Here is a 27,053-nt window from a genome sequence, read left to right as displayed (position 1 = left end):
ATTGTGTTAGCCAAGAGTTTGGGAGACTTCCCTGACCTCGGTTTCCAGGTGATGGGGGTAGGTGAGACCCAGTCAATTGGAGGGTTGTTCTTCTACAACCAAGGTAGGCTGAGGGTTACCGGTGTACCTGGGGCGTGGATGGCGTCAAGGACCAGGGTCTCACTGTGGGAGTAGGTAGATAGGAGGAGAGGTACGGTCTGTAGCGAGATAAAGACTGGAGACAGCGAATGTCCGTCAATCCCAACCAAGGCAATAGGTTGGGCCTTCTTCACCAAAGGTATCCGGTTCTGTTTGGCGAAATCGAGGTCTACAAAGTTTCCTCCAGCACCGGAGTCGATAAAGGCAGCAGTAGATGTGCGAAACTCAGTGCCTGCGAGAGAAATAGGAATCGTAAGTTTCTTAGGCAGTACCTCCTTGGGGAGGGGACGAGAAGAGATAACACCCAGTGAGAGCCCCTCCATACTCACTGAGTGTTACCATTTCCCGGACGCAAAGGGTATGCACGGACCAGATGTTCATAGGATCCACAGTAGAAACAGAGTCGGCCGACGTAGCGGTGTTGTCGTAGTGGATTCCGGATCTGTTGCACCGCTAATTGCATTGGCTCGGGAGGCTCGAGTGCCAGCTGCTACGAAGGAGGCGGTCTAGGAACCAGAGGAGAGTTGGGGAAGGGTGCTTGGAAGGTTAGTAGCCGGGCATGCCGACGCTCCGAACGTCGTACCTGGATGCGTTGATCAATGCATACGGCCTAGTCGATGAGTGCCTCCAATTGGTCTGGCCTGGGTTGCCGAGCAAGCTCATCCTTGATGGACTCCGAGAGACCTTGCCAGAAGACGGAGACGAGCGGCTCTTGTCCCCAGTTCGTCTCGGCGGCAAGCGTGTGAAATTCCACCGCATTCTGTGTCACCGATCTTCGCCCCTGAGTTATCTGGAGGAGGGAAACAGACGCCATCTCCCGGCGTGCAGGGGAATGAAAGACTTGTTGGAACTCACCCTTGAAGGCTAGGTAGTCTTGTGTCAGGTCCGGGTGCAACTCCCAGACTGGCGAGGCCCATGCCAGCGCGCTGCCTGTCAGTAGGTTGTACACTAGGCTACCTTCTTCCGGCCGGTGTCGTACTGAAGGGGTGCCATTTCAAATTGAACCTCGCACTGGTTAAGGAAACCTCTGCACTCCTGCGGGTTGGGAGGCGGTATCCTCATGTCCTGAGTGCTGGGTCTGACTGGTTCTGCAGCATGTGGAGGAGAAAGAAGAACAGGTGCTTCCGTTACCTGAGCCGAAAGTTTGGCCATTTAGCGTGTTAGGGCCACAATCGGATCGGCCATGGCCTGGTTTTGCTGTGTCAGCGTAGAGATTGCTTGCCTCAGTTCGGCCTGATCTGCGTCTTGTGGGCTCGTCATAATGTTACGCCGGAGTAGCCCGCAGACCAGACCTGTCCCTAGAACTGAGGTGGCAGGTATGAATACACACACCGACAGAGCGAGGGACGTGTCCGGGTTGTGGTATTAGATGGTGCCAGGCCAGATGGGGAGTATTGCGTGAATACTTGCCGGTACCGTTTTTTCCAGAAGAATGGTTGTTGCCGTTGCCGAGATCAGGGGTAGGAGAAGTATGGCAGGATCGAGGTGAGAGCTGTGGTCGAAGGGAGCCAGAAGGTACGTAAACAGGAACAATCCGAAGTCGAGAGCCAAAGGGGGAAGTCTGCCAAGCTGCGTCAAAACCGAGAGAATCAAAGAACAAGCACTGTGAAACACCCATACAAAAACTATGACGAGCGAGGAAACACAGGACAGAGAGGGTATATAAAGCTGGAACAGCCAACCAGGAGAGGGGGCGTGCCTGGAGGAGCCCAGGGTCAGAGCATTGGCTGCTGTTCTTAGAGCCCATGTGACACTCAGCAAGAGCCAGATTGTAACCGTGCGATGTTTGGGGGCGGAGCCTGAGCAGGGATAAGTTCAGGGGCTGTTGTGTGTGCACTGTAAGTCCGACGTGCGCATGAGCGGAAGCAACGTGGGGTGCGCGCGTGTGCGCGGAGCGCCGATTCCGCGCCGACTGCTGCAGCGTAGAGCGTGGAGGAAGTACTTCATGGAGCGTCCCACCATGCCGAGGGGTAAGTGATGCAGCTGCAGGCTGAAGGGGGCTTGCGTGGTTGTAGTGGAAGGGCTTGAGCAGTGTAAGGAGAGAGCCGTGAGCTCCGCCTGTGGCGCTGTGTGCTCACATTCCTAACAATTATTTACTTTTCTCTATTCTTGACCTGCAGCTGCCGGTGCTCCTCCCGGACCTTGTCCAGCTTCAGCTGCAGCCGGGCCCCCTCATTAGCTGAGTAGTGTCGCCGCTTGTGGATATCGGCCATCTCGGTTTCATAGCGCAATGTCAGGCAGGCCACCTGACGGACGGTCACCTCCTCCCTCTCGGCAAGCTGTATCTTGCACTCAGCAATCTGCGTCTTCAGCTCTTCAATTTGATCCTGCAAGTCCCCTCATGGGGCCTTCACCTCTTCCCGGTGCTTGCTCTGAGTTTGCGTCAGCGCATCCTTCATATTTTGGAGCTCTGCAGACTTCATCACCAGGGTCGCTGCTGCTTCTGTTTTCCAGGCCTCTTTCTCCTTGGCATACTGACTCATGGGGATGGAGCAGCCTCTCTGCTTCTCCACCTCTTGGTCCAGTTTCTGGACCTTTTTCCGCTCCCTCTCATACAGAGTCACCTGGCATCTAAGCTCTGCCTCAAGCAATGCTCTGGTGACACGCAGCGTGGCCTTCAGCGCCTCATACTGCTCTGCAGGGACACTCTGGGTACTCAGCCGTTCCTGTAGCACTTGTACTTGGATAGCAGCCTGGACACTTTCTTCCTGCAGGACCCACTGCATCTCCTTGGCCTCCTGGAGATGCGCACGCAGGTCTTGCAGCTGGCTCTGCAGTGCTGCCTGTACTTCAAAATTTTCCAGGGACAAGAGTTCCTTCATTTTTTAGCTTGGTGAAGCTTCTCCCTTCCTTCACTAGCCTGGTCAGACAAATCTGAATTTTCTTCTTTCAGACTTGCATTCTCTTTCTTTACAGTCTCTAAATCACTCAGGGCATTCTCATGGGTATCCTGCAACACACCCAGCTCTGTGTTTATACCGTGGCCCTCTTGTAGAGCCTCTTTATATTTCTGTTTGAGGTTACCAATCAGTGTCAGACTTGTTCTGCTTTTCCTCCATGGTAGCAATTGAGGTGTTGGTCTTTTCCAGACTAGTCGTCACCTCCTCCAACTCACTCCGTAAGAGACGCTCTGTTTTCTTCAAAGCGTAATACTCATGTATAGCTTGGAGTATATTCTTCTGTAACTCAGCTTAATCTTCTCGCTCCTTACCCAATTGCTCCCTCAGGACTTCATAATCACGGTGGGCAGTTTGGAGTGCAGAAATTAAGGCCTCTTTATCCTGGATCAAGGATTCAGCTTCCCTTTGCTCCTCCTTTTCCTTTGCCACCGTTTCCATGACGATTCTGCCCATCACTCTGATATGCAGCACCTTTCTCACGCATGTCCTGACAGCGCAGGCTCAAGTGGTTCGGTCACTTCCTCTGTGACTTGAGAAATACTTTTCTTTTTCTTCTTTCTCTTTGCTTTATTAGCTCCAGAGACATCAGTAGTACTGGGCATACACTCACTGGTATCAGCTTCCATATCTTGCTTGCGCTCACAGGGCATTGCTTGCTTTTGCAGCTGTTTGTCTTTGAAAATTTGGGGACACACATCTTCCATGTGACCTAGTTCATGACAGGCCCAGCATGCTAAATTTATCTGCGGGTACAGCTCTCTTCCTGGGCCACATACGAGTCATCGTCGTCATCATCATCATCATCATCGTCGTATGGCCTGAAGGGACACTGTTTTGTATGATTACGTACATTGCAAAACAAACATTTCACATCGGCCATTTAAAAAAAAAAAAAACCCGTCAGGAGAAACTTGACACTCAGCACTTTGCTTATGGCGTTAGCTTTACACAGCACAGCAATCTTTTCATACCCGACAGGGCAGACTTTACACTCAGCACTTGCTAGATACAATTTTCACTTTCTTCAGCAAACATTTTTGGTTTTCTGCTTGAGTTCGTGGCCTTAACATATCTTCATCTACTGAGCTCTGGGTGCTATTGCATCCACACTTCACACATTCTCTGTGTGTGCTGTAAGCACAACTGGTCATACATAGTGGGACAGACTTCACTTGCAGACTCTGCACTTTACTTCGGCCGGGCAGCCATTTTAAATCCCCACTTCCTCCTTCGTCCTTCTCAAACCCACAGACCTTTCAGTGTCTGCCCGCACTCATCCACCATATGTGGCAAACTGCTCCCTTTATGTAGCACTGCTGCTTGCCCAGGCTCTACCTGACACAGTCTTCTAGGGTTTGTTTTGTATAAAAGGGGGACAAACACATGTATACACACATGGCGCACTCAGCCCTCAACCTTCAGCGGTTTATTTCTCCATTAGGGACACTACACATATTTAAACACTGTCACTTTAAATCAAAACAACACATACAAATAACACCTATTCCCTTTGGGGAAAACTGACTACACCATAGCTTTAGCCCTTGCTAACTAGATGGCCAGCTAAGCTGGTTCCCAAGCCAAAAACATGCCCTGGCATATGCAACAGTGTAACACAGTCTCTGCATACAATAATAAGGGTTTTGCTTATCTTAGTCCTTTTGGAGCAGACGTCCCTTCTTTAGATCCTCAGATGCTGCAGTATGTGAAGGGGGCGTCCTCCCCGAACTGGATACAGGGGAGCTGCCATACCCCCAGCCTCCAGGCTCTAAGTGAGAGAGGCTGAAGCAGCCAAACTAACTGCAATAAATACCTGTTCCTTAATTAGGAGTATATCTGGAATGATGCGAAAGAAGGATCAAAAAATGATCGGAATTCAGTGAGTGGACTAACAATGGTCTACCAGTATAGATACTGTTGATAGGTCAGATACGCCCATCATAACCGACGTGGCCAGGAAAAAACAATACATTTTTATTATTCAAATATATATTTAAAAACACTTAAATCACATTCAAACATTAAAATAACCCCATATTGGAGTGGCGCAATCAGCAAAGATATATAACCATTGGTTATTAATTCTAATATCTGTTAATAATGCTGTCCAAAGCGTCAAATTTCACAGACACTATTGTCTTACAATTAGTAGGTAAGTACAAGCAGGTAGGTATTACTCTCAGCCTAGATACATGTCATATCGCATGCCTCTATAACATGTTGGCAAACAAATATGTTAATCATATGTTAACTGTGTAGTAAAGCAATAGTGTAACTATTCACATCAGCCTAAGTATATGTCATACAGTAGGTCATTATAACATGTTAGTGGACAAATATGTTATTCATGCGTAGTATTATCCCCACCATGGAGAAATAGTAACCATTGTTTATAGCTGTATCACAGACACTATATACGCCTCTATGATATATACTCTATACAGTTAGATGTTACGTTGTTAGTAGGATATAATTACAGCCATGAAGCGTATTTTCATATACTCCATTGTTGTACCATGTGTACAGAATCGCTACTACGATAGGATATACATCCATAGCATGATGGAAAACAATAGCGTTTTAAACCAAGATTAGTAAAAGGCAATGTGTTGCAATGACCAGACGTTGATTAGAATCTCAGCTTAATACACCGCTATTCGCTCATACTGATACAAGCCTGGCTGAAGAGTTCCCTGCTACTCCTACGATCAGACGCTGCCACTTCAGATGACGTCACCTATGACGTCATCACGTCCCGACGATCGTTTTGCGTGGGCTAAACACGCTTCTTCACGCGAAACGATCATCGGGACGTGATGACGTCATAGGTGACGTCATCTGAAGTGGCAGCGTCTGATCGTAGGAGTAGCAGGGAACTCTTCAGCCAGGCTTGTATCAGTATGAGCGAATAGCGGTGTATTAAGCTGAGATTCTAATCAACGTCTGGTCATTGCAACACATTGCCTTTTACTAATCTTGGTTTAAAACGCTATTGTTTTCCATCATGCTATGGATGTATATCCTATCGTAGTAGCGATTCTGTACACATGGTACAACAATGGAGTATATGAAAATACGCTTCATGGCTGTAATTATATCCTACTAACAACGTAACATCTAACTGTATAGAGTATATATCATAGAGGCGTATATAGTGTCTGTGATGCAGCATTAAACAATGGTTACTATTTCTCCATGGTGGGGATAATACTACGCATGAATAACATATTTGTCCACTAACATGTTATAATGACCTACTGTATGACATATACTTAGGCTGATGGGAATAGTTACACTATTGCTTTACTACACAGTAAACATATGATTAACATATTTGTTTGCCAACATGTTATAGAGGCATGCGATATGACATGTATCTAGGCTGAGAGTAATACCTACCTGCTTGTACTTACCTACTAATTGTAAGACAATAGTGTCTGTGAAATTTGATGCTTGGGACAGCATTATTAACAGATATTAGAATTAATAACCAATGGTTATATATCTTTGCTGATTGGGCCACTCCAATATGGGGTTATTTTAAAGTTTGAATGTGATTTAAGTGTTTTTAAAATATATATTTGAATAATAAAAATGTATTGTTTTTTCCTGGCCACGTCGGTTATGATGGGCGTATCTGACCTATCAACAGTATCTATACTAGTAGACCATTGTTAGTCCACTCACTGAATTCCGCACATGAGTGCTCTATTGTGAGGGAACCTTTTTGATCCTTCTTTCGGATCATTCCAGATATACTAGTCATATATCCCTCAGAGCACCTGTGCTTATTTATAAGTATACTCATTATATACATGGATGAGCGGTTGTTTTTCCTTTATCCTTAATTAGGAGACCAGGTGAGGGAGAACTAGACCCATTGTAAACTGTGGCCTAGAGTTTCTATCCAACAGTTTCAGCAACTGTGAAACTGTGGAATGGCTCACTTCCATACTAAGCCTGCACTTTCTTCTATAAATTTAGACAGAAAGTTGCCCATTATCTTGCGACTATGTCACTATATATATATATATATACAGGTATATATATATATATATATATATATATATATATATATATATATATATATATATCTCTTACTATATATATCTTACTATATATTTGTGAAAGTGTCATATGTTTCTATGTCTGTATGTGTCTCCCTGTGTCCCTCCCTGTGTCCCTAGCGGCAATCCCATTGGACCTTGGGCCAGGCCAATGAGATTGCTCCCTTGGGCCGCCCGCCCCCGCACACCTCTCATTGGCCTGAGGCGGAGTGACGGGCCAAAAGAGAGACGGGGAGACACACACACACACCACCCCTTCCCCCCCCCCACGCTCTCTGCGGCTCTCCCCTCACATAGGTTGCTGCCCCAGCTGACCATCCCCGAGAGCGCTCCCCACGGCTCTCACCACCCATAGGCCACTCCGTCACCCGGCGCACTCCCTCACCCCCCACCCGCTCACCCCCCCACCTCCCCCCGCTCTCCCCCCGCTCTCCCCCCGCTGCTCCCCCTGCTCTCTCCCCCGCTCACCCCCCCGTTTACCCCCCGCCCCGCTTATCCCCCCCCCACCCACACACACAGAGCACACTCTCTGTGGCTCTCCCCTCACACAGGCCGCTCCCGTCCCAGAGGCCGCACCTCCGGCTGTCTCCGCCTCTCCCCGCGGGAGGCACAGCACCTCCTCACCGGAGCGTCTCAGCCTCTCCTCTGAGGAGCCCGAGGTGGAGGAGGAGGGCGGCTGGGACCCAGAGGAACAGGAGCGCGGCCGTGTGCAAGGTGAGGAAACGCAGGGGAATGGGTTATTTAACGCGTCCCTGACTCACCCTGCCCTTTGCCCCCCCCTACCCTCCCTGCCCACCCTACCCTCCCTACCCTCCCTGCCCACCTGCCCTTGCCCCCCCCCTGCTGCCCTTTTCCCCCTGCCCTCCCTCCCTGTGCCCTTTGCCCCCTGCCCTCCCCTGCCCTTTGCCCCCTGCCCTCCCTCCCCCTGCCCTTTGCCCCCTCCCTCCCCCTGCCCTTTGCCCCCTGCCCTCCCTCCACCTGCCCCTCCTCCCCATGCCCCCCCAGCCCTTTGCCCCCTGCCCCCCCAGCCCTTTACCCCCCGCCGTTTGCACCCTGCCCCCCCTGCCCTTTGCCCCCTACCCCCCCTGCCCCCCCTGCCCTCCCTCCCCCTACCCTTTGCCCCCTGCCCTCCCTCCCCTTACCCTTTGCCCCCTGCCCTCCCTCCCCCTGCCCTTTGCCCCCTGCCCTCCCTCCCCCTGCCCTTTGCCCCCTGCCCTCCCTCCCCCTGCCCTTTGCCCCCTGCCCTCCCTCCCCCTGCCCTTTGCCCCCTGCCCTCCCTCCCCCTGCCCTTTGCCCCCTGCCCTCCCTCCCCCTGCCCTTTGCCCCCTGCCCTCCCTCCCCCTGCCCCCTTCCCTCCCCATGCCCTTTGCCCCCTGCCCTCCCTCCCCTGCCCTTTGCCCCCTGCCCTCCCTCCCCTGCGCTTTGCCCCCTGCCCTCCCCCGCCCTCCCTCCCCCTGCCCTTTGCCCCCTGCCCTCCCTGCCCTTTGCCCTCTGCCATCCCTCCCCCTGCCCTTTGCCCCCTGCCCTCCCTCCCCCTGCCCTTTGCCCCCTGCCTTCCCTCCCCTGCCCTTTGCCCCCTGCACTCCCTCCCCTGCCCTTTGCCCCCTGCACTCCCTGCCCTGCCCTTTGCCCCCTGCCCTCCCTCCCCCTGCCCTTTGCCCCCTGCCCTCCCTCCCCTGCCCTTTGCCCCCTGCCCTCCCTCCCCCTGCCCTTTGCCCCCTGCCATCCCTCCCCCTGCCCTTTGCCCCCTGCCCTCCCTCCCCATGCCCTCCCTCCCCCTGCCCTTTTCCCCCTGCCCTCCCCCCCTTACCCTTTGCCCCCTGCCCTCCCTTCCTCTGCCCTTTGCCCCCTGCCCTCCCTCCCCCTGCCCTCCCGCCCCCTGCCCTCCCCCTCCCTGCCCTTTGGCCCCCTGCCCCTCCCTGCCCTTTGGCCCCCCCGCCCCTCCCTGCCCTTTGCCCCTCCCTGCCCTTTGCCCCTCCCTGCCCTTTGCCCCTCCCGCCCCTTGCCCCTCCCACCCCTCCCTGCTTTTTGCCCCTCCCGCCCCTTGCCCCTCCCGCCCCTCCTTGCCCTTTGCCCCTCCCGCCCCTCCCTGCCCTTTGCCCCTCCCGCCCCTCCCTGCCCTTTGCCCCGCCCCTCCCTGCCCTTTGCCCCTCCCCTCCCTGCTCTTTGCCCCACCCCTCCTTGCCCTTTTCCCCTCTCTGCCCTTTGTCCTGCCCCTCCCTGCCCTTTGCCCCTCCCTACCCTTTGCCCCTCCCTGCCCTTTGCCCCTCCCTGCCCTTTGCTCCTCCCTGCCCTTTGCACCGCCCCTCCCTGCCCTTTGCCCCTGCCTGCCCTTTGCCCCGCCCCTCCCTGCCCTTTGCCCCTCCCTGCCCTTTGCCCCTCCCTGCCCTTTGCCCCGCCCCTCCCTGCCCTTTGCCCCACCCCTCCCTGCCCTTTGCCCCACCCCTCCCTGCCCTTTGCCCCACCCCTCCCTGCCCTTTGTACCACCCCTCCTTGCCCTTTGCACCTCCCTGCCCTTTGCCCCTCCCTGCCCTTTGCCCCGCCCCTCCCTGCCCTTTGCCCCACCCCTCCCTGCCCTTTGCCCCGCTGCTCCCTGCCCTTTGCCCCGCCCCTCCCCTCCCTGCCCTTTGTCCCTCCCTGCCCTTTGCCCCACCCCTCCCTGCCCTTTGCCCCTCCCTGCCCTTTGCCCCTCCCTGCCCTTTGCCCCACCCCTCCCTGACCTTTGCCCCGCCCCTCCCTGACCTCTGCCCCTCCCTGCCCTTTGCCCCGCTCCTCCCTGCCCCTCCCTGCCCAACCCACCCCTCCCTGCAACCCCCACCCCCCACCCCTCCCTGCCCCCCCACCCCTCCCTGCCCTTTGCCCCCCCCGCCCCTCACCCCCCCGCCCCTCCCTGCCCTTTGCCACCCTGCGCCTCCCTGCCCTTTGCCCCCCTGCCCTTTGCCTTCCCCACCCTTCTACGCCCCTTGGCCCCCCCCCCCCGCCCTTCAACGCCCCTCCCCCCCACCCTTCCCCTCCCCGCCCTTCCACTCCATGCCCCCTGCCCTTCCACGCCCGGGCAACGCCGGGTATATCAGCTAGTATATATATATATATATATATATATAAGGCAACACAAAAATTAAGTAGCGCTAAAGAGGATGTGAAATAACCCTAATAAATGATAAATTATAATAACATATTTAAAATATTAAAATAAATTAAAATTACCACAATTTTACCTAATAATATCTACAAACCATAACGTGATAGTGAAAAAAAAAAAGAAAAATCCAAAATGAATGTTCCACTCAACCAAAGAATCCAGAGAGAAATATAGTCCCAATAGAAGATCCAGGGAGCGTCTTTGCAGCTTTAAGGGGAGTGGTATAGCCAACCACTTTTGAAATCTATGAACAAATCAAATAAAAGCGCAAGCTCCATAGCACGTAACTGAGTAAAAAATAAGGTACATTTATTTAAAAAATCAGCAATCCATAAGAATGTGCACTTACAGGATTTTAAACAGAACCATTCGTGGGAGAGAAATCTCTATTGTGGTCATCTGCGGTGGTAGGGTGAGTCCCAGGTTTGCAGAGTGGATGTAAACCGCCCAGGTTCACCATGAACCCCCATCCCAAATTGGCAGCAAGATAAAAAGGCATCCAATGCCTGCACGTCTTTTGCTCCCTCTCATACAATGATTGCTAGCACTTGAAATTACCGCCAGCCGGAGCGCAGGGAAGCCAGGGACTCCAAATACACCAACACGAACGCGATAACGTCACAGCTCTACACGTTTCGTCACACTGCAGCGACTTCGGCAGAAGAAATGTGATTGGTCAAGGACAGCCAATAGGCTGGATCAAGTAAACCTATTTTCACATTGGTACTAAGTTTCACCACAAATCGTATAACTCTAAAATTACTATAAATATCAACATTACAATGAATAACAACAAAAAAACATCAATAATTATGTTGTTCACATCATACAATGAAAATAGCTAAAAATAAACAATTTAATTATGTATAAACTCAACTAACACATAAGGTGTTAGAGAAAGCTGTCCCACTATTACCAATCTAAGTTTCATCAAATATGGAAGAAATTATATATATAATTTATATAATAAGAAATATATAACAAATTAAAATTAAAGCCTAAACCTATAATTTTAGTATCAAAAAATATTAATAAATCAATATAATAATTAGAATATAATAATAAAAATATATAAACAACCAAATACCACTACACCATATAAAAATGAATTATAGAAAAATCTAAATAAAATTGAAAAATTATATTAAAATCAACCTTGTGTGATGAGAACATCATTCACAAAACAATCTTTACATTTTATGTACTAACACAAATTATTAAATTTATAATTCACATAGTGCATTAATTAAAATTATATCTAATTACATATAATAACAACAAATGTTACATTAAAAAAAAGATAAAGGAAAAAACTGGATTAACTATTAAATAACACCTACTCTAAGGAAATATCATATAATATAGTATAGAGGAATCCCCTCCAAAAACACAGAACCCCATCCTAGGATAGGGGGAGAGGAACCGAACTAGCAACCAGAGAACAGCAAGGCAGGACACTAAACCAGTGTGCTAGTATCCAAGCACTCATTAAGACCCCTGGGAGAAAGTGTACCAAGTGAGTATATCCAAACAGACTCTCTCATACATAGTGTCTTAAATCTATCTCCCCTAATAGGGTACTCGGAATACTCTCAATACCCATAATAACAAGTCCCTTGGGATCCTTTTGGTGTACTTGGGAAAAATGTCGAGGAACACTGTGTGCCAGCACTCCCTTAATGATGGAACGTCTGTGTTCCAGGAATCTGACACACAGTTCTCTTTTAGTGCGACCCACATATTGCAATTGACATGGACAAGATAAAACATACACTACATATGTGGAGAGACAGTTGATTAAACTTTTTATTGTATATTCAGACTTCTTGCTAAATGAAGAGAAAGTATCCGACAGATGTTGATGTCCACACATTAGACATCTAGATCTGCCACACTTAATGTTTCCAGACACTAACTGTGAACCACTATTCTCAACTGAAGTATCACTAAGTCTACTTGGGGCCAAGATGTTTTTGATATTTAGACCCTTGCGGAAGACCAGTGGTGCCACAGTGGACAACTGACTGCTGAGATGCGGATCTGAGAGCAACACTTTCCAGTGGCGATTGATAATTTGTCTAATTTTGTGGGAATACCCATTAAATTTTGTAATAAACTTAACCCCACAGTTGTTTGTGTTGATATCTGTCAAAGGCATGGATTGTTTGCACTGTTTGAGCTCTGATTTAGCTAACAGATCCACACGTTCAACCGACCTGACCTTCTTGAATGCCTCCTGCACCAGAGACATATCATGCCCCTTTTGTTTGAAATTGTCGATGAGACGACCGGCTTGCAGCTCAAACACCTGGTCAGACGAGCAATTCCTCCTCAGTCTATTGAACTGACTGAGGGGGATATTGCTTAGGAAAAGAAGGGATCCAGCGCTCCATGGATTTCTGAATAAGAAAGATTTATTGTGCCAATAGTGTGGCACAATAAATCTTTCTTATTCAGAAATCCGTGGAGCGCTGGATCCCTTCTTTTCCTCAGTGTACTTTGGAGTTTTTGGCAGGTACTTCCTTGAACCAGCAGCACCGGTAAATTGTATGCATCTTTCTCTTTTTTGTGGAGTGCAGCCTTAACCCCTCTTACAGGGGATATTGCTTAGCCATTTGGAATAATGTGCACTTTTTGCATGTATATAGGCATTGACCGCCACGTCCTTGAAATGCACCCGTGTCTGGATATTCAGATTCAAATCTACCGACAATTCCAAATCTAGAAAGACAATACTAGATGCATTATTCTGGTGGGTGAATCTGAGGCCAATATCATTGGAGTTAAAGTCGGTCAGTATCTGCTCGAGGTCACCCACACTATGTATGAGAGAGTCTTTTTGGATATACTCACTTGGTACACTTTCTCCCAGGGGTCTTAATGAGTGCTTGGATACTAGCACATTGGTTTAGTGTCCTGCCTTGCTGTTCTCTGGTTGCTAGTTCGGTTCCTCTCCCCCCATCCTAGGATGGAGTTGTGTGTTTTTGGAGGGGATTCCTCTATACTATATTATATGATATTTCCTTAGAGTAGGTGTTATTTAATAGTTAATCCATTTTTTTCCTTTATCTTTTTATAATTTTAGTTATTTTTTAATGTAGATTCCTGTGTATATCAGTATTGCTGACCTGAAGAAGAGAGGAGAACTCTCGAAAGCTTGTCCTATGACATAGATTGTTAGTCCAATTAAAAAGGTATCACCTAATACTGAAGAACTCATTTATTCTGCACTATCGCAACTGGACTAACACGGCTATTTTCTGCTTTATATATATATATACAGTGTTCGACAAACCTATACATCTGCACGCCCCGGGCAAGTGGCTTTAACATCGTGGCGAGCTCCTATTGGCCCAAGCAGCACACGTGTGGTACTAGGTGGCGAGTAGATTATTTTGGTCGGCGAGTAGATTTTTTGGTGATTTGTCGACCGATTATTTTGGTCGGCGAGTAGATTTTTTGGTGATTTGTCGACCACTGTGTGTATATATATATAGTGTATATATACACACACACACAAACACACACACACACACACACACACACACACACACACACACACACACACACACACACACACACACACACACACTCATACTGAGGTATGTTTTCATTTAGCAACTCACAGTATTACTACTTTTTATTTGCTCACAGGGTAACACAAATAGAAAGGACTCACAGTCCCTCACATCTGTCCTTCCTATGGCACAGACACGAGGTACATTCATTTTGTTGTATCCTTTTCTGTCACTTCAGGGTCACATTTAGATCTCTCTCACACTCTCCTTCTCCCTCTCTCTCCTCTCCCCACGTGTAGGAGGATATTACTGTGAAGGACAAGTAAAATATACTGTATATCATTAACTGCAGAGGCACCACGCGGTGAAACACTGCCACAGGACCAGAGACCATTCATGGTGCATCTGAATAACTCACTGATGATGAACAAGGACAAGAAGCAGGTGACTGAGAGGATCTTGAATCATATCCTGGAGATTATCTACCTGCTGACTGGAGAGGTGAGGGCTGCTGGAGAAAGTCATAATGACGCCCCTCTTATCTCCCTCACTACAACAGGGACCTGCAGTTACAGACCAGATTAAAATGTGTGACAGCCTTAGATTTGAAAGAACTTAAACTGGTGGTAGATGTAAGAGACTCTGGTAGGTTGTTCCAGTTTTGGGGTGCACGGTAAGAGAAGGAGGAGCGGCCGGATACTTTGTTGAGCCTTGGGACCGTGAACAGTCTTTTGGAGTCTGATCTCAGGTGATAGGTGCTGCATGTGGTAGGGGTGAGGAGCTTGTTCAGATAGCTGGGTAGCTTGCCCATAAAGAATTTGAAGGCAAGACAGGAAAGGTGAACTTTGTGCCTAGACTCGAGTGATGACAATCTAGTTCTTTGAGCATTTCGAAGTGATGTGTGTTATAGTTGCATTGGAGAACAAAATTACAAATTGAATTGTAGAGGGTGTCAAGTTTGCCAAGGTGGGATTGAGTTGCCGAGCCATAAACTATGTCTCCATAGTCAATAATTGGCATTAGCATCTGCTGTGCGATACGTTTTCTGACCAGGAGACTTAGGGAGGATTTGTTCCTGTAAAGTACCCCTAGTTTGGCATAGGTCTTGGTTGTCAGGGTATCAATGTGCATCCCGAATGTTAAGTGGGAATCAAGCCATATGCCCAGGTATTTAAAACTAGTAACAGGAGTTAGGGTGGTGTTAGTGTTGGTTCTAATGTGGAGCTCAGTCGCTGGAAGCTTTAAAAATTTAGTCTTGGTCCCAAATACCATTGTTACAGTCTTGTCAGTGTTTAAAAACAGTTTGTTTTGGGAAATCCAGTTTTCGAGACTCAAAAAGTCAGACTGAAGTATGTGTTGAAGGTCAGAGAGGCTATGGCTGTGTGCATATAGGATTGTGTCATCTGCATACATGTGTATTGAGGCTTCCTTACAAGCTGTGGGGAGATCATTGATGAACACTGAGAAGAGTAGGGGCCCCAGAAAAGAGCCTTGCGGGACGCCACAGGTGATATCCAGGGGGTTAGAGTTAGAGCCAGAGATGGACACATGTTGGGATCTACCTGATAGGTAGGACTGAAACCAGTTTAAAGCATGCTTCCCTATTCCAGAGCTCTGGAGTTTGTTAAGCAGGATAGCATGATCCACAGTATCAAAAGCCTTTGCAAAATCTAGGAATACTGCCCTAGTGAGTTGACCCCGTTCCATTCCACACTGGATTTCATTGCAAACTTTTAGCAGGGTAGTTATGGTAGAGTGTTTGGGGCGAAAGCCAGATTGGAATTGGCTAGGGAAATTTGTCTTGTTATAGTAATCGCTTAATTGGGAGTGGACACATTTTTCCATGACTTTGGATAGGATTGGGAGAAGGGAGATTGGCCTGTAGTTTGAGACAGTGTTTTTGTCCCCACTTTTGAAGATTGGGACAACTCTGGCAGCTTTCCAGGTCTTAGGGATATGGCCTGCAGACAGGATAGAGTTGACTATGGAAGCAATTGGTTTGGCAATTGCTGGGGCACCAAGTCTTAGGAACCTAGATTGTAGTAAGTCAGGTCCACATTGGCTGCTTAGTTTTAATTTGAAAAGCACTTGTGTAATCTCCTCTTTGGATACTGGGCCAAATTGAAAATTGTGGGCAGTGTTGGGAGGGGGTGGGGCTATAGGGGTACTCCCAGGATGAGATTCAGGTTTGTGGTTTGGGCTGCGTTTTGCTAATAAGTTAGTAGCACACCCCACAAAGTAATCATTGCATGCATTTGCAATGTCGGTGGGGTTTGTCAGAGTAATATCGCCCTTAGTGATGTTACTTGGCTGTTGATGGTTAGAAGGCTGGAATATGTTGTTGATAACCTTCCAGAAGTTAGCTGGGTTTGATGTGTTCTGGTGGAGATTGTCAAAGTAATATTGTGCTTTTGCATGCCTTGTTTGCCTTGTGCACATGTTCCACAGGCATTTGTAGTGATTGAGATCCTTGGTAGTGCCAGTTACTTTGTGGCTTTTCCACAAGGCATCCCTGAACTGTTAGAGTGCTATAAGGTCAGTTGTAACCCATGGAAGGTGCGCACCCCATACCCTTATTCTGCGTAGTGGAGCATGGGTATCACAGAGTTTTAAGAACTCGGATTGCAAATAGTTGAGCGCAGAATCAGGGTAAGGAATTAAATCGATTCTGTGCCAAGGGCAGTTGGTAAGGTCAGCCAGAAACTGTTGTGGGTTAAAGTTTCTGAATGTTCTAGTGAGGAGAACTTTAGGGCTTGATTGGGGCGGTTTAATTTTCCTTACACAGTACACTATTGCATGGTCACTGGAAATGTCAGGAAGGATGCCAGAGGATTGGATTCTGCTGGGATTTGAGGGGAGAATCCAGTCAAGCAAGGAATGGTTGTGTGATTTCAGGTTTGTCCGTGTGGGTTGGGAAATGAGTTGCGATAGGTTAAGCGATTTAATTTGTGTGTGGATTTTGGGGGTTTTAGGGTCAAGCCAATTGAAGTTGAAATCCCCAAGAACTAGCAGCTCACTCTTCTCATTCAGAGAAGAAATGGAGCCAAGAAACTGGGTGATATCAGTCAGAGATTGAAGAGGGGCTTTAGGGGGGCCGGTAGATGCCAGCTAGCAAGATGGGCTTAGAAAACGGGAGGCATATTCTGCCAACTAGGATTTCAAAAGAGGGTGGGCTTGGGGGGCAATTTAACAGTGTAAATTGTAAGGTGTCTGCAATATAAAATAACACCCCTCCTCCTCTCTTTGACATATCTCTCCTAGAAATGGGGTATCCCTGAATGGTGATATTTGCATCAGTGGTTTTAGGGGTTAGCCATGTTTCTGTAAGAACGATGGCTTTGGGTTTATGCACAAGGCACCATGCCCTTAGTTCATCCAGTTTGGGCAGTAGACTGCGGATATTTATATGGGCGACAGATAGCCCTTTTTCGAATTTGAAGGGGGTATTCTCAGGGGTGTGGGACAGAGTTGAAGTGGGAGGGCCTAGGTTAGATTCAATATCACCTGCTAAAGAGAGTAATAGTATGAGTAGAAATTTGAGTAGTTGTTTGCAAGTTGTTACTTTATACTAGAAGACACGTTATATCTGTGGCGCTGGGTCAAGTACATATATGCAAAAGTACTACAATGGTATCAAATGGCGCAAATGGCGCTAAACAATTTTTAAAGATAAATGATTAAATATATAATTAAATATACAACCGGATGGTGATAAGATAATTCATTGATGATCTCAGCAGACGGTGATCAAACATGGAAAGAGAGAAAGACAAACATAGTGTAATACTATTAAACACTAAACCAACAAACAAACAAAAACTAACAATGTTGCTGAAACACACAGTGGACTAAAAAATGTAAAGGATATATTTAATATGCTATAAAAACTTCATAAAACATATGACACAATAATAACAAGGTTAAGGTCCCAAACGATATCTGGCCGGATTGCCCGCTATATATTTTTCACCCCTGAGGAAGGAAGCGCAGTCTTCCGAAACGCGTAGGGTGGTCCCTGATATCCCTGCGTTGCCATCTGCTGCCGTGATTCACTGCTTACTCTGCCGTGTGGCTGCTCCCCTGAAAGCATCTTTTGAATTTGCCGCCATTTGCCTGCACGCGACCGCAAGGAGCAGGAGAATCTGCGGCTCCATCTGCCCTGTGCCGGGCGCTTCTGCGCATGTTCGAACTGCTAAGGACAGAAGCAGTACATTCAGCCAGCGTTCCCTGCCCCTGCGACAGCGTGGATGAACGTCTAACACGTGGCAGACGCCAGAGGAAGGTGTGGGAGCTGTGCCAGCTACTGTGAGAGGGGATACTCTCTAAAATATCCACTGCCTTTTACCTTCTTGGCTCCGGTAAGCGGGCAATCCGGCCAGATATCGTTTGGGACCTTAACCTTGTTATTATTGTGTCATATGTTTTATGAAGTTTTTATAGCATATTAAATATATCCTTTACATTTTTTAGTCCACTGTGTGTTTCAGCAACATTGTTAGTTTTTGTTTGTTTGTTGGTTTAGTGTTTAATAGTATTACACTATGTTTGTCTTTCTCTCTTTCCATGTTTGATCACCGTCTGCTGAGATCATCAATGAATTATCTTATCACCATCCGGTTGTATATTTAATTATATATTTAATCATTTATCTTTAAAAATTGTTTAGCGCCATTTGATACCATTGTAGTACTTTTGCATATATGTACTTGACCAGCGCCACAGATATAACGTGTCTTCTAGTTCTATATCTGACCTGGGGGGTCAGAGTTATATCACAGGCTGCGGGCCTCTCCCTTTTTAGATTAGCGCTACCTTTTTTCCGTCAAGTTGTTACTTTATGATGTTTGCCATTTGAGTGTGCAGTGGTTGGTGTGCTGGTTTTCAGAGTTCTCCACCAACATTCAGTAGATAGTGCAAGGCTTTTGAGTTATCCAGGGTGTATGGTGATGTTGGGCGTGGGCCAGGAGGGAGGCGTATGTAGTGGATAAAGAGAATAACATTTCAATGAGGCCACGAGAAAGAACAAAGTGGAGGTGAAAAGCAGGTTCATGATGCCAGAGGTAGGTAATGCTGCATGGAGCTTTGTTGATCTAAGTGTGTGTGCGCAGACTAAACAACAGGGATCATATTGTGATCAGAGTAGCTCACCGTTTGTTGCCATGTGCAGTAGGATGCAGTCCCCAGTCACCTCTAGTCAAACTATAGTCTAACTATATCTCCTCACTTAAAAGCTCACTTTAAATGCCTCACTATTTCATTCCAATTCCAATATGGGAGGTACTGGAGAAGCAATATCCAGGGACATGTACTGTAATTACCGAAAGCAAGAACCCAAGGGCAGGCAACATGTTTAGTCATATGGAGAGCCCAGGACCACATAAGGACATGATTGGGCAGCAGGTTAGCACAGGGACAGATAGGGTCAGAGAAGGATGTCATTTGGCAGAGGGGATTGACCCAGTGATTGAATATACAGTACTTGGATCCAGGAAGAGACATGCTTGTGCAGAGGGAGATCCTGGGCCCACTATATATATATATATATATATATATATATATATATATATATACAGGTAAACCCCGTTATAACGTGGTCCTCGAGGTCCACCCCGAGACCACCGCGTTAGTAACGGGGGCGCGCTAATTAACGGGGGCAGCAGCAGCCGTGTGTTTTTTTTTCTTCCATAACAGGATGCCGGGGAGGTCAGAGCATGCCGGGGGCGGGGCATGTGCTGAGCTGATCTAAGAGGTGTGTGTGTGTGTGTGTGCGTGTGTGCGTGTGTGTGTGTGTGTGTGTGTGTGTGTGTGTGTGTGTGTGTGTGTGTGTGTGTGTGTGTGTGTGTGTGTGTGTGTGTGTGTGTGTGTGTGTGTGTGTGTAAAACGGGGGTGGGGGGTGGGTGTGAAAAACGGGCTGGTGGGGGGTGGGGGGTGGGTGTGAAAAACGGGCTGGTGGGGGGTAGGTGTGAAAAACGGGCTGGTGGGGGGGTTGGCGGGCTGCTGACATGTGAGGGGGGGTGGGCTGCTGACATGTGAGGGGGGGTGGGCTGCTGACATGTGAGGGGGGGGTGGGCTGCTGACATGTGAAGGGGGGGTGGGCTGCTGACATGTGAAGGGGGGGTGGGCTGCTGACATGTGAGGGGGGGGTGGGCTGCTGGCATGTGAGGGGGGGTGGGCTGCTGACATGTGAGGGGGGGTGGGCTGCTGACATGTGAGGGGGGGTGGGCTGCTGACATGTGAGGGGGGGTGGGCTGCTGACATGTGAGGGGGGGTGGGCTGCTGACATGTGAGGGGGGGGTGGGCTGCTGACATGTGAGGGGGGGGTGGGCTGTTGACATGTGAGGGGGGGTGGGCTGCTGACATGTGGGGGGGGTGGGCTGCTGACATGTGAGGGGGGGTGGGCTTCTGACATGTGAGGGGGGGTGGGCTGCTGACATGTGAGGGGGGGTGCTGCTGACATGTGAGGGGGGGTGGGCTGCTGACATGTGAGGGGGGTGGGCTGCTGACATGTGGGGGGGTGGGCTGCTGACATGTGTGGGGGGGTGGGCTGCTGACATGTGAGGGGGGGGCTGCTGACATGTGAGTGTATTGTGAGAGCTGAGTGCTGTGAGAGCAGTGTGCTGTGAGAGTGTGCTGTGAGCAGTGTGCAGTGAAAGTGTGTGCAGTGTGCAGTGTGCAGTGAGAGTGTGTGCAGTGTGCAGTGGGAGTGTGTGCGTGCAGTGGGAATGTGTGCGTGCAGTGGGAGTGTGTGCGTGCAGTGGGAGGGTGTGCAGTGTGTGCAGTGTAGAGTGTGTGCAGTGTGTGCAGTGTAGAGTGTGTGCAATGTAGAGTGTGTGCAGTGTAGAGTGTGTGCAGTGTAGAGTGTGTGCAGTGAGTGCTGGGAGTGTGAGCAGAGTGTGTGCAGTGAGAGTGTGTACAGTGTGAGTGTGTGCAGTGTGAGTTTGTGCAGTGTAGAGTGTGTGCAGTGGTGCAGTGAGAGTGAGTGCTGGGAGTGTGTCTAGTGTGCAGTGTGAGCAGTGTAGAGTGTGTAGTGTAGAGTGTGTGCAGTGTAGAGTGTGTGCAGTGTGTGCAGTGTAGAGTGTGTGCAGTGAGTGCTGGGAGTGTGTGCAGTGTGCAGTGAGCAGTGTGCAGTGTGCAGTGTGCAAAAAAAAAATTAAAATTAAATTATTATTTTTTTTTTTTTAAACGGGAGCCACGTGAAAACCGCGTTATAACCGTTTCGCGTTATAACGGTGTTTACCTGTATTTATATATATATATATATATATATATATATATATATATATATATATATATATAAAATGGATGTTTTGTGTCTGTTCTACATTATTTTGTAGTATCAACAGTGTTACAAGCCCTGTAATGATTACATATACTTTGTAATGTGATGTTTATACAATCCATGATCTTTGTGCTTATATAGGCACAGGGGAAAGACATGTCAGTGATACAACAGACAGAATTGGTGGGAGGGCACTGAATAGATTGAGTATAGAGCTGTCAACAAGAGACGTGTCCCTCTTACTGCAAAGCAACAAATCTATAAAAGAGAAAAGGGGGTTGTAATTTTTTTTAAATATCACTTTATGTAAATTACGAACAATACATTCACTTACATTACAAATAATAAGATGGTACCCCGCTGTCAACGATATCCCTGTCTGCCAGATAAAAAAACAAGGCGTCCTGCTGGATGATAAATGTCCCGACACACCGAGACCACAGAAGGAACTGCTGTGCAGAGTAAAGGTATGGTGGCTGCAGAGCTCCAAACAACCTCCAAACACAAACAGGCAAAGCAGGGAGCTGACGCTGGCGCCTGATGTCACAGCGTCCCACATGGTGCCAAAGTAACCAGTATCACCTCTACACGTTTCGAGTTCACTACTCTTCGTCATAGGGGTTTAATCACTGGTTGCAAAGGACTGTAGTTCTTTAAGCAACAACTCTGCAGGAACATGAGACTAGGGTTGCCAGGTGTCCGGTATTGAACCGGACTGTCCTGTATTTGGATACTCTGTCCAGTAAAAAATGAGAGGTACTGTAATACTGGACATGTATGTGTCCGGTATTACCTCCCTGGACATAGTGACCTGACACACCTTTCACCATTGGGCCCAGTATTTTTGGAGAAGCCACCTGGCAACCCTACATGAGACATATCAACTGCTGTCTTGCTCTGCACAGTGATATTTATAACTGTCTCTCCCAATATATAGGATTATATTGTTGTGAAGAAGCAAGGTGAGAATGTCACAGACAGCAGCAGTCCCTGTGTGCCAGAAAGATTCTGCAGGACCCAGAAACCCATCATGGAGAATCCAACTAACTCCCTGATACATGAGAGAAACAATGACAATAAGCTGATGTCTGAGAAGATCCTGGAACACACCAACATCATCACTCACCTGCTGACTGGAGAGGTGAGGGCTGCTGGGCAGCGTTGGATATTACCCCCTTTCTGTCTTCATTCAGCCTTTTCTTGAGCAAACATTGTTCTATGTATCTGTATTCTCCTCTCTGCCTTGCTCACCTGGATTTCCATAGGGAAAAGATTCTTACAAGACAATTATTATGTCTAAATACTGAGTGGGGGATTCTCTGTGTTTCAGGTACCTATAAAGTGTGATGATGTTGCTGTGTATTTCTCCATGGAGGAGTGGGAGTATTTAGAAGGACACAAGGAGCATTACAATGACGTGATGATGGGGAATCAGCAGAACCTCAGCTCACTGGGTAAGAGGAGGTTTTCTGTTATTCTTTTTTTTTTCTTCAAACGGTTTTTATTAGGCATTTTCATTTATACATACATTGGGTTACGTTACATTTCTGGCCTAATACAAATAGGTTTTCCTTGTTCGGTTAGGGGGGGGGGGGGGGAGAAAAACACTCAGGGCCACTTTATGGTCCATGAGGTGTAGAGAAAGAGAGAATAAGTATGGTGAGAGAGAGGGGGGTGAGGAGTTGGGGAGGGGCGGAGGGGGAGAGAGAGTGGTCATCCCTCCCCTCGTCCGGCCGCTCCGCTTCTAATCTCCTCCAACCCTTAACTGTTTCTGTTATGGTGCAAGGGATTCTAATCTGAGTCTTTCTAGTGAATTATCCAGGGTTCCCAGATTTTATAAAACCCTTCGGTAGATCGTTATAGAAAAGCCGTAAGTTTTTCCATCCTCATTACCTCATTGAGTCTATTTTTCACCTGTTGTTTTGTGGGGGGGGGGGGGGGCTGTCTTCTTCCAGGAGTATGCTACCGAGCATCTTGCTGTTGTCAGAATAAAGGAGATTAATTTCCATACTGGGCGATCGATCTCCTCTATCGGTCTGCCCAGTATGAAGGTCAGTGGATCCATAGGGATTGTGAGACCTGTGATCTCTTTTATTAAATCTTGTATTATAAGCCAGTATTTTTGAATATCTGGACATAGCCACCAGATATGGGCCATGTCCCCTCTATGTCCACACCTCTCCAGCATAGGTCCGATGCCAGAGGGTAGATTTGCTTTAGTCTCACTGGGGTAAAATACCAGTGATACATTATTTTGTAAACATTCTCCTTCACCGTGGTACATATGGATGTTCCTGAGGCCGCGTCCCATATGTCTTCCCAGTCCTCCCGGTCTATAACTATGTTCAATTCCGCTGCCCACTTGAGCATATAGTCGTGTGCGGTTGGATTAGCCGGATTCTCCATGCCAGCATATATTTGCGTTATTAGACCTTTTTGATGTGCTCCGTCCTGGCACAGTTTCTCAAATTTTGTGGGAAGGGGAAATTTCAACGTTGGGGACATTTTTTGCAGGAAGTGTCGAATTTGGAGAAATTTGTATCTAGGTGAGGTACATTCAATTTGGTGTGTAATTCTTGGAGACTCAGGAACTGTCCGTCGCCCAGCAGATCCGCGATCACCCTGACCCCCAATGATTTGAATATGTCGAATTGTTTAGTCTCGCATCCTGGGGGGAATTTTGGATTGTTGAATAGTGGGGTTAGCTGTGAACTGAGGGAGGAGAGCTGGTATTTAATTTTAGTTTTCGTCCATATATCCCATGTGTGTCTCATCACTCCCAGTTCGAATTTAGGCGCCATATCAGTGCCCCTGTCACCGCACCAAAGATAAGCTGGCAGAGAAGGCGTTCTGGAGTATTGAGATTCAATTGCTAGCCAACAGAACTGGTCTGGGTCCGAGTTCCACATGACCGCCTGTCTTAATTGGGCTGCCTGATAATATTTAGCTATGTCTGGGACCCCCAATCCTCCTTTTGTCCTGGGCGCCATAAGAACCGACCTAGATACCCTGTGTCTCTTCCCTTGCCAGATAAATTGAAAAATGTTGTTCTGGATAGTTTTTAGTTCAGAGCCAGGAATATGGATCGGGAGTGTCTGGAAGAAGTATAATAATCTAGGGAGTATATTCATTTTTACTGAGATCATCCTCCCGATCCATGAGATCTGGTAGTTTTCCCAATTATCCAGGTCTTTTTTAATTTTCTTAAAGAGTTTTGGGTAGTTATTTTGGTAGAGAGAGACGTAGTTCTTTGATACATGTACTCCCAGGTATTTGATGTATGAAGGGCTCCACTTATAATTAAAATTTTGTTTCAATGTCTGCATCTCTGGCTCTGATAAATTTAGAAATGTTGTAGTGGTCAGCGCAAGATGTTGAACTCAAAAGATAAAAGATAATAAAATACACGGAATTAGTGCATGTTTTTGATAGACATAGTTGGTCTTAAGGTGCAGAGGGGAGGAGAGGGTAGAATGGAGGGGGGAGGGGGTTGGAGACAAAGGGTGAAGAGCAATTGGTGATACTAAATATAAAATATTAGAAACATTAAAACATATGTTTCAATGACTCACGCGGCCTAATGTGAGACTCCACCCTCAGAGAACCCCCTGCGGGGTTTGGAGCACGTTAGTCGGCGTCAGGAGCAGCTAGGGGAAAGAGGTAGGGTGCAGGAGTCAGTGACTCCCTGCACTAGGCCAGCAGCCCCCTAGGCCCCAGATAGCCCTGAGTCACCAGTAGTATTGAGTGTTGTAGGTACAGGCCCCAGGTTAGGGACCCTGCCCCTTACTATCCAGAGTCAGTTAGGGACACAGCGGACGCTGCGCGTCCATCCAGAGGTTTGGGCTCAGACCTCCGCTACCGCTGCAGCAGCCATCCGGGTGGGATCGCCGCGGACAGTAGTTCCTGTATTCATCAGCCTTTGGATCCTTTGTGAAGCTCCTTGGCAGGCCCGGGCACTGGAGTGCTCGGCAGGTAACCATCACCAAGTGCACCAACGATCCTACATATATTATATTCATACGGGACTAGTGGCTGCGCAGTCACACATACCATCTCCCTTTAAGGGTTTGGGACATATTGTGTGGGGTTATTGGACACGGGGTGGGATCACCCGGTGTAGATGGGAGCGTCCTGCGAGATGCAGTAGTTAGTGTCTCCTCTAGAGAGGGACACCTGTTGATATATGAATAAGTATATGCTATACAGTAAAGTCATTGGTTATTTTACATGCGGTGTGTGGAGTGATATATTGTCAGGAATCCACTCCTGGCTTTGGCTGGAGCCCATCCATCCGGAGCTTTGCAGGTTCCAGACAATCTATTCCCTACTTCTGCAATCACCTGCCTCCTGCTGCCTCCTGTGCAGCTCTGGCCTGATTGGCCTCCTGTTCTATTTAGTTCCTGCCCCGCCCTCAGGAAGTTGCTGGACATAGACTTTGCAATCCTAGTTGCAAGTAACTGTGCTTGTCACAGACTCCCTGTTTGGCCTGCTGGGCTCCTTGTGCCTTGTATCCTGCTTCCAGTCCCCGGCATCGCAAGACCTTCTTGCATAGCAGCCCCGGCGCTACTTTCCTTGTTCCTGGCAGACTTCGCCTTCGCCGCGCTGTAGCGGCTACGCTGGTTTCCCCAGCGTTTCCTGTGGCGTGTCTGCACCTCTGGTTCCGGCTTCCTCCAAGTGGAGTGTACGTCTGGCCTTTTTCTGATGCACTGCAGCACCTTCGCTGAAGCATCTCCGCTGCAGTGGCTTCTCTCAAGGTTCTAGCCTCCTGTGCTCAAGTACAAAAAATACAAAAAACACAGCGCACAACACTCATAGTGCATTAAAAATTATATTGATAACCAACAAGTGAGGTAAGTATTAGGCGTACATTAAAACAATTTAAACAGGCATTTCAGGGTTATTGTTACCCAAGCACCAAACAGGATGCCAGTGGAGATGTCATCGGTTTAGGCACGTAGCTCTCCCCGTCACGATCGCTCAGTCTCAGGATAAAGCCTGGAAGGTCTCCGGTATGATAGCAAACGATTCAGCCAACTCGCAGTGCAGATAAGTGATGTCTGCAGGTTTAGAAAACTCTGCGGCAGCGAGACACACGCTGTTCAACTCTCTGATCCGGCGCTTCCGGGTTCGTGACGTCACTCGGCGGCGACAGCACGTCGCGATCTTTCTAAGCACCGAGCTGGTTCTCAAAGGAGTGGTGCAAATTCCAGGGTTCACAAAATGTTCTATTCCAACGCGTTTCGAAACCACAGGGGTGTCTTCATGTGTTAACTTCCTGTGCTAACCTATACCCCTGTTAAAACCCCTGATGTAATAGCAGCCTTCCCTTTCTCTGATTCCCCTGTAGTATGTGATATGTCAATCACTAATGTTAAAACTCATGCTTTAAACAGTACCCTCTCTGTCTGAGTTTTCTGCCATTGCATCTAAAGCTCCAGTTTCTGAGTCAATGTTATCTTTGTCAAAGTTTTGTAATCATGTTGTAGTACCTAGCAGTAACTCTCTCACGCCCATTTCAGAAACCAGTGCACTTTTCTCTAAACCCTTTACAGGAGCAAGTGTAATCACTGCTGTCCCTCAGACATTTGAGATTTCTGCCTTTGACTCCAAGCCTGTCTCTTTAGAACCCCCCACAGCATTTGCCTCTCCTTTTGCTGTTTCTCAATCTACCACTTCAGAGATCAGCCTTTCTGTCTCTGATTCCTTTGCAAATTCTCAGTTCCCTGTTACTGCATCCCAGGATTTTCCAGCAGTTCCTGAGTTAATTTGTGAAAGTTCCAAAGCTCCTGATGAAAAAACATGTTTTCCTCCCTCTGCCTCTCCTGTAGCATGTGATTTACCCGTCACTAAAACTCCTGCTGTAAGAGGTGTTTTTCCTGATGTACCTGCATGGTTAAATGCACCTAGCCCTGTTTCTAAGGTTCCTGCCATGAAGATCCCCCCCAGGTTCTGTTATGCCTATTGTTGTTCCATAATTTTTCCCTTCAGAGACAAGCGCAACTTCCTCTG

The 27,053-nt window shown here is 48.0% G+C and overlaps 1 protein-coding gene across 1 annotated transcript in view; it reads left to right on the top strand.

Annotated features, from left to right (window-relative positions):
- The window catches only part of LOC142465283 (uncharacterized), a 102,330-nt gene that overhangs the window by 26,574 nt on the left and 48,703 nt on the right, over window positions 1-27,053 (top strand). Inside the window, 4 exon segments of the mRNA XM_075569296.1 lie at window positions 14,065-14,266; window positions 21,431-21,511; window positions 21,982-22,185; window positions 22,375-22,498. Of these exon segments, the coding sequence (XP_075425411.1) occupies window positions 14,162-14,266; window positions 21,431-21,511; window positions 21,982-22,185; window positions 22,375-22,498 (514 nt within the window). The 5' untranslated portion in view covers window positions 14,065-14,161.

Source organism: Ascaphus truei, chromosome 13 (assembly GCF_040206685.1).
Source record: "Ascaphus truei isolate aAscTru1 chromosome 13, aAscTru1.hap1, whole genome shotgun sequence".
Lineage (NCBI taxonomy): Eukaryota > Metazoa > Chordata > Amphibia > Anura > Ascaphidae > Ascaphus > Ascaphus truei.
The sequence above is the reverse complement of the archived record's forward strand: the minus strand, read 5'-3'. Positions and strand labels throughout refer to the sequence as shown.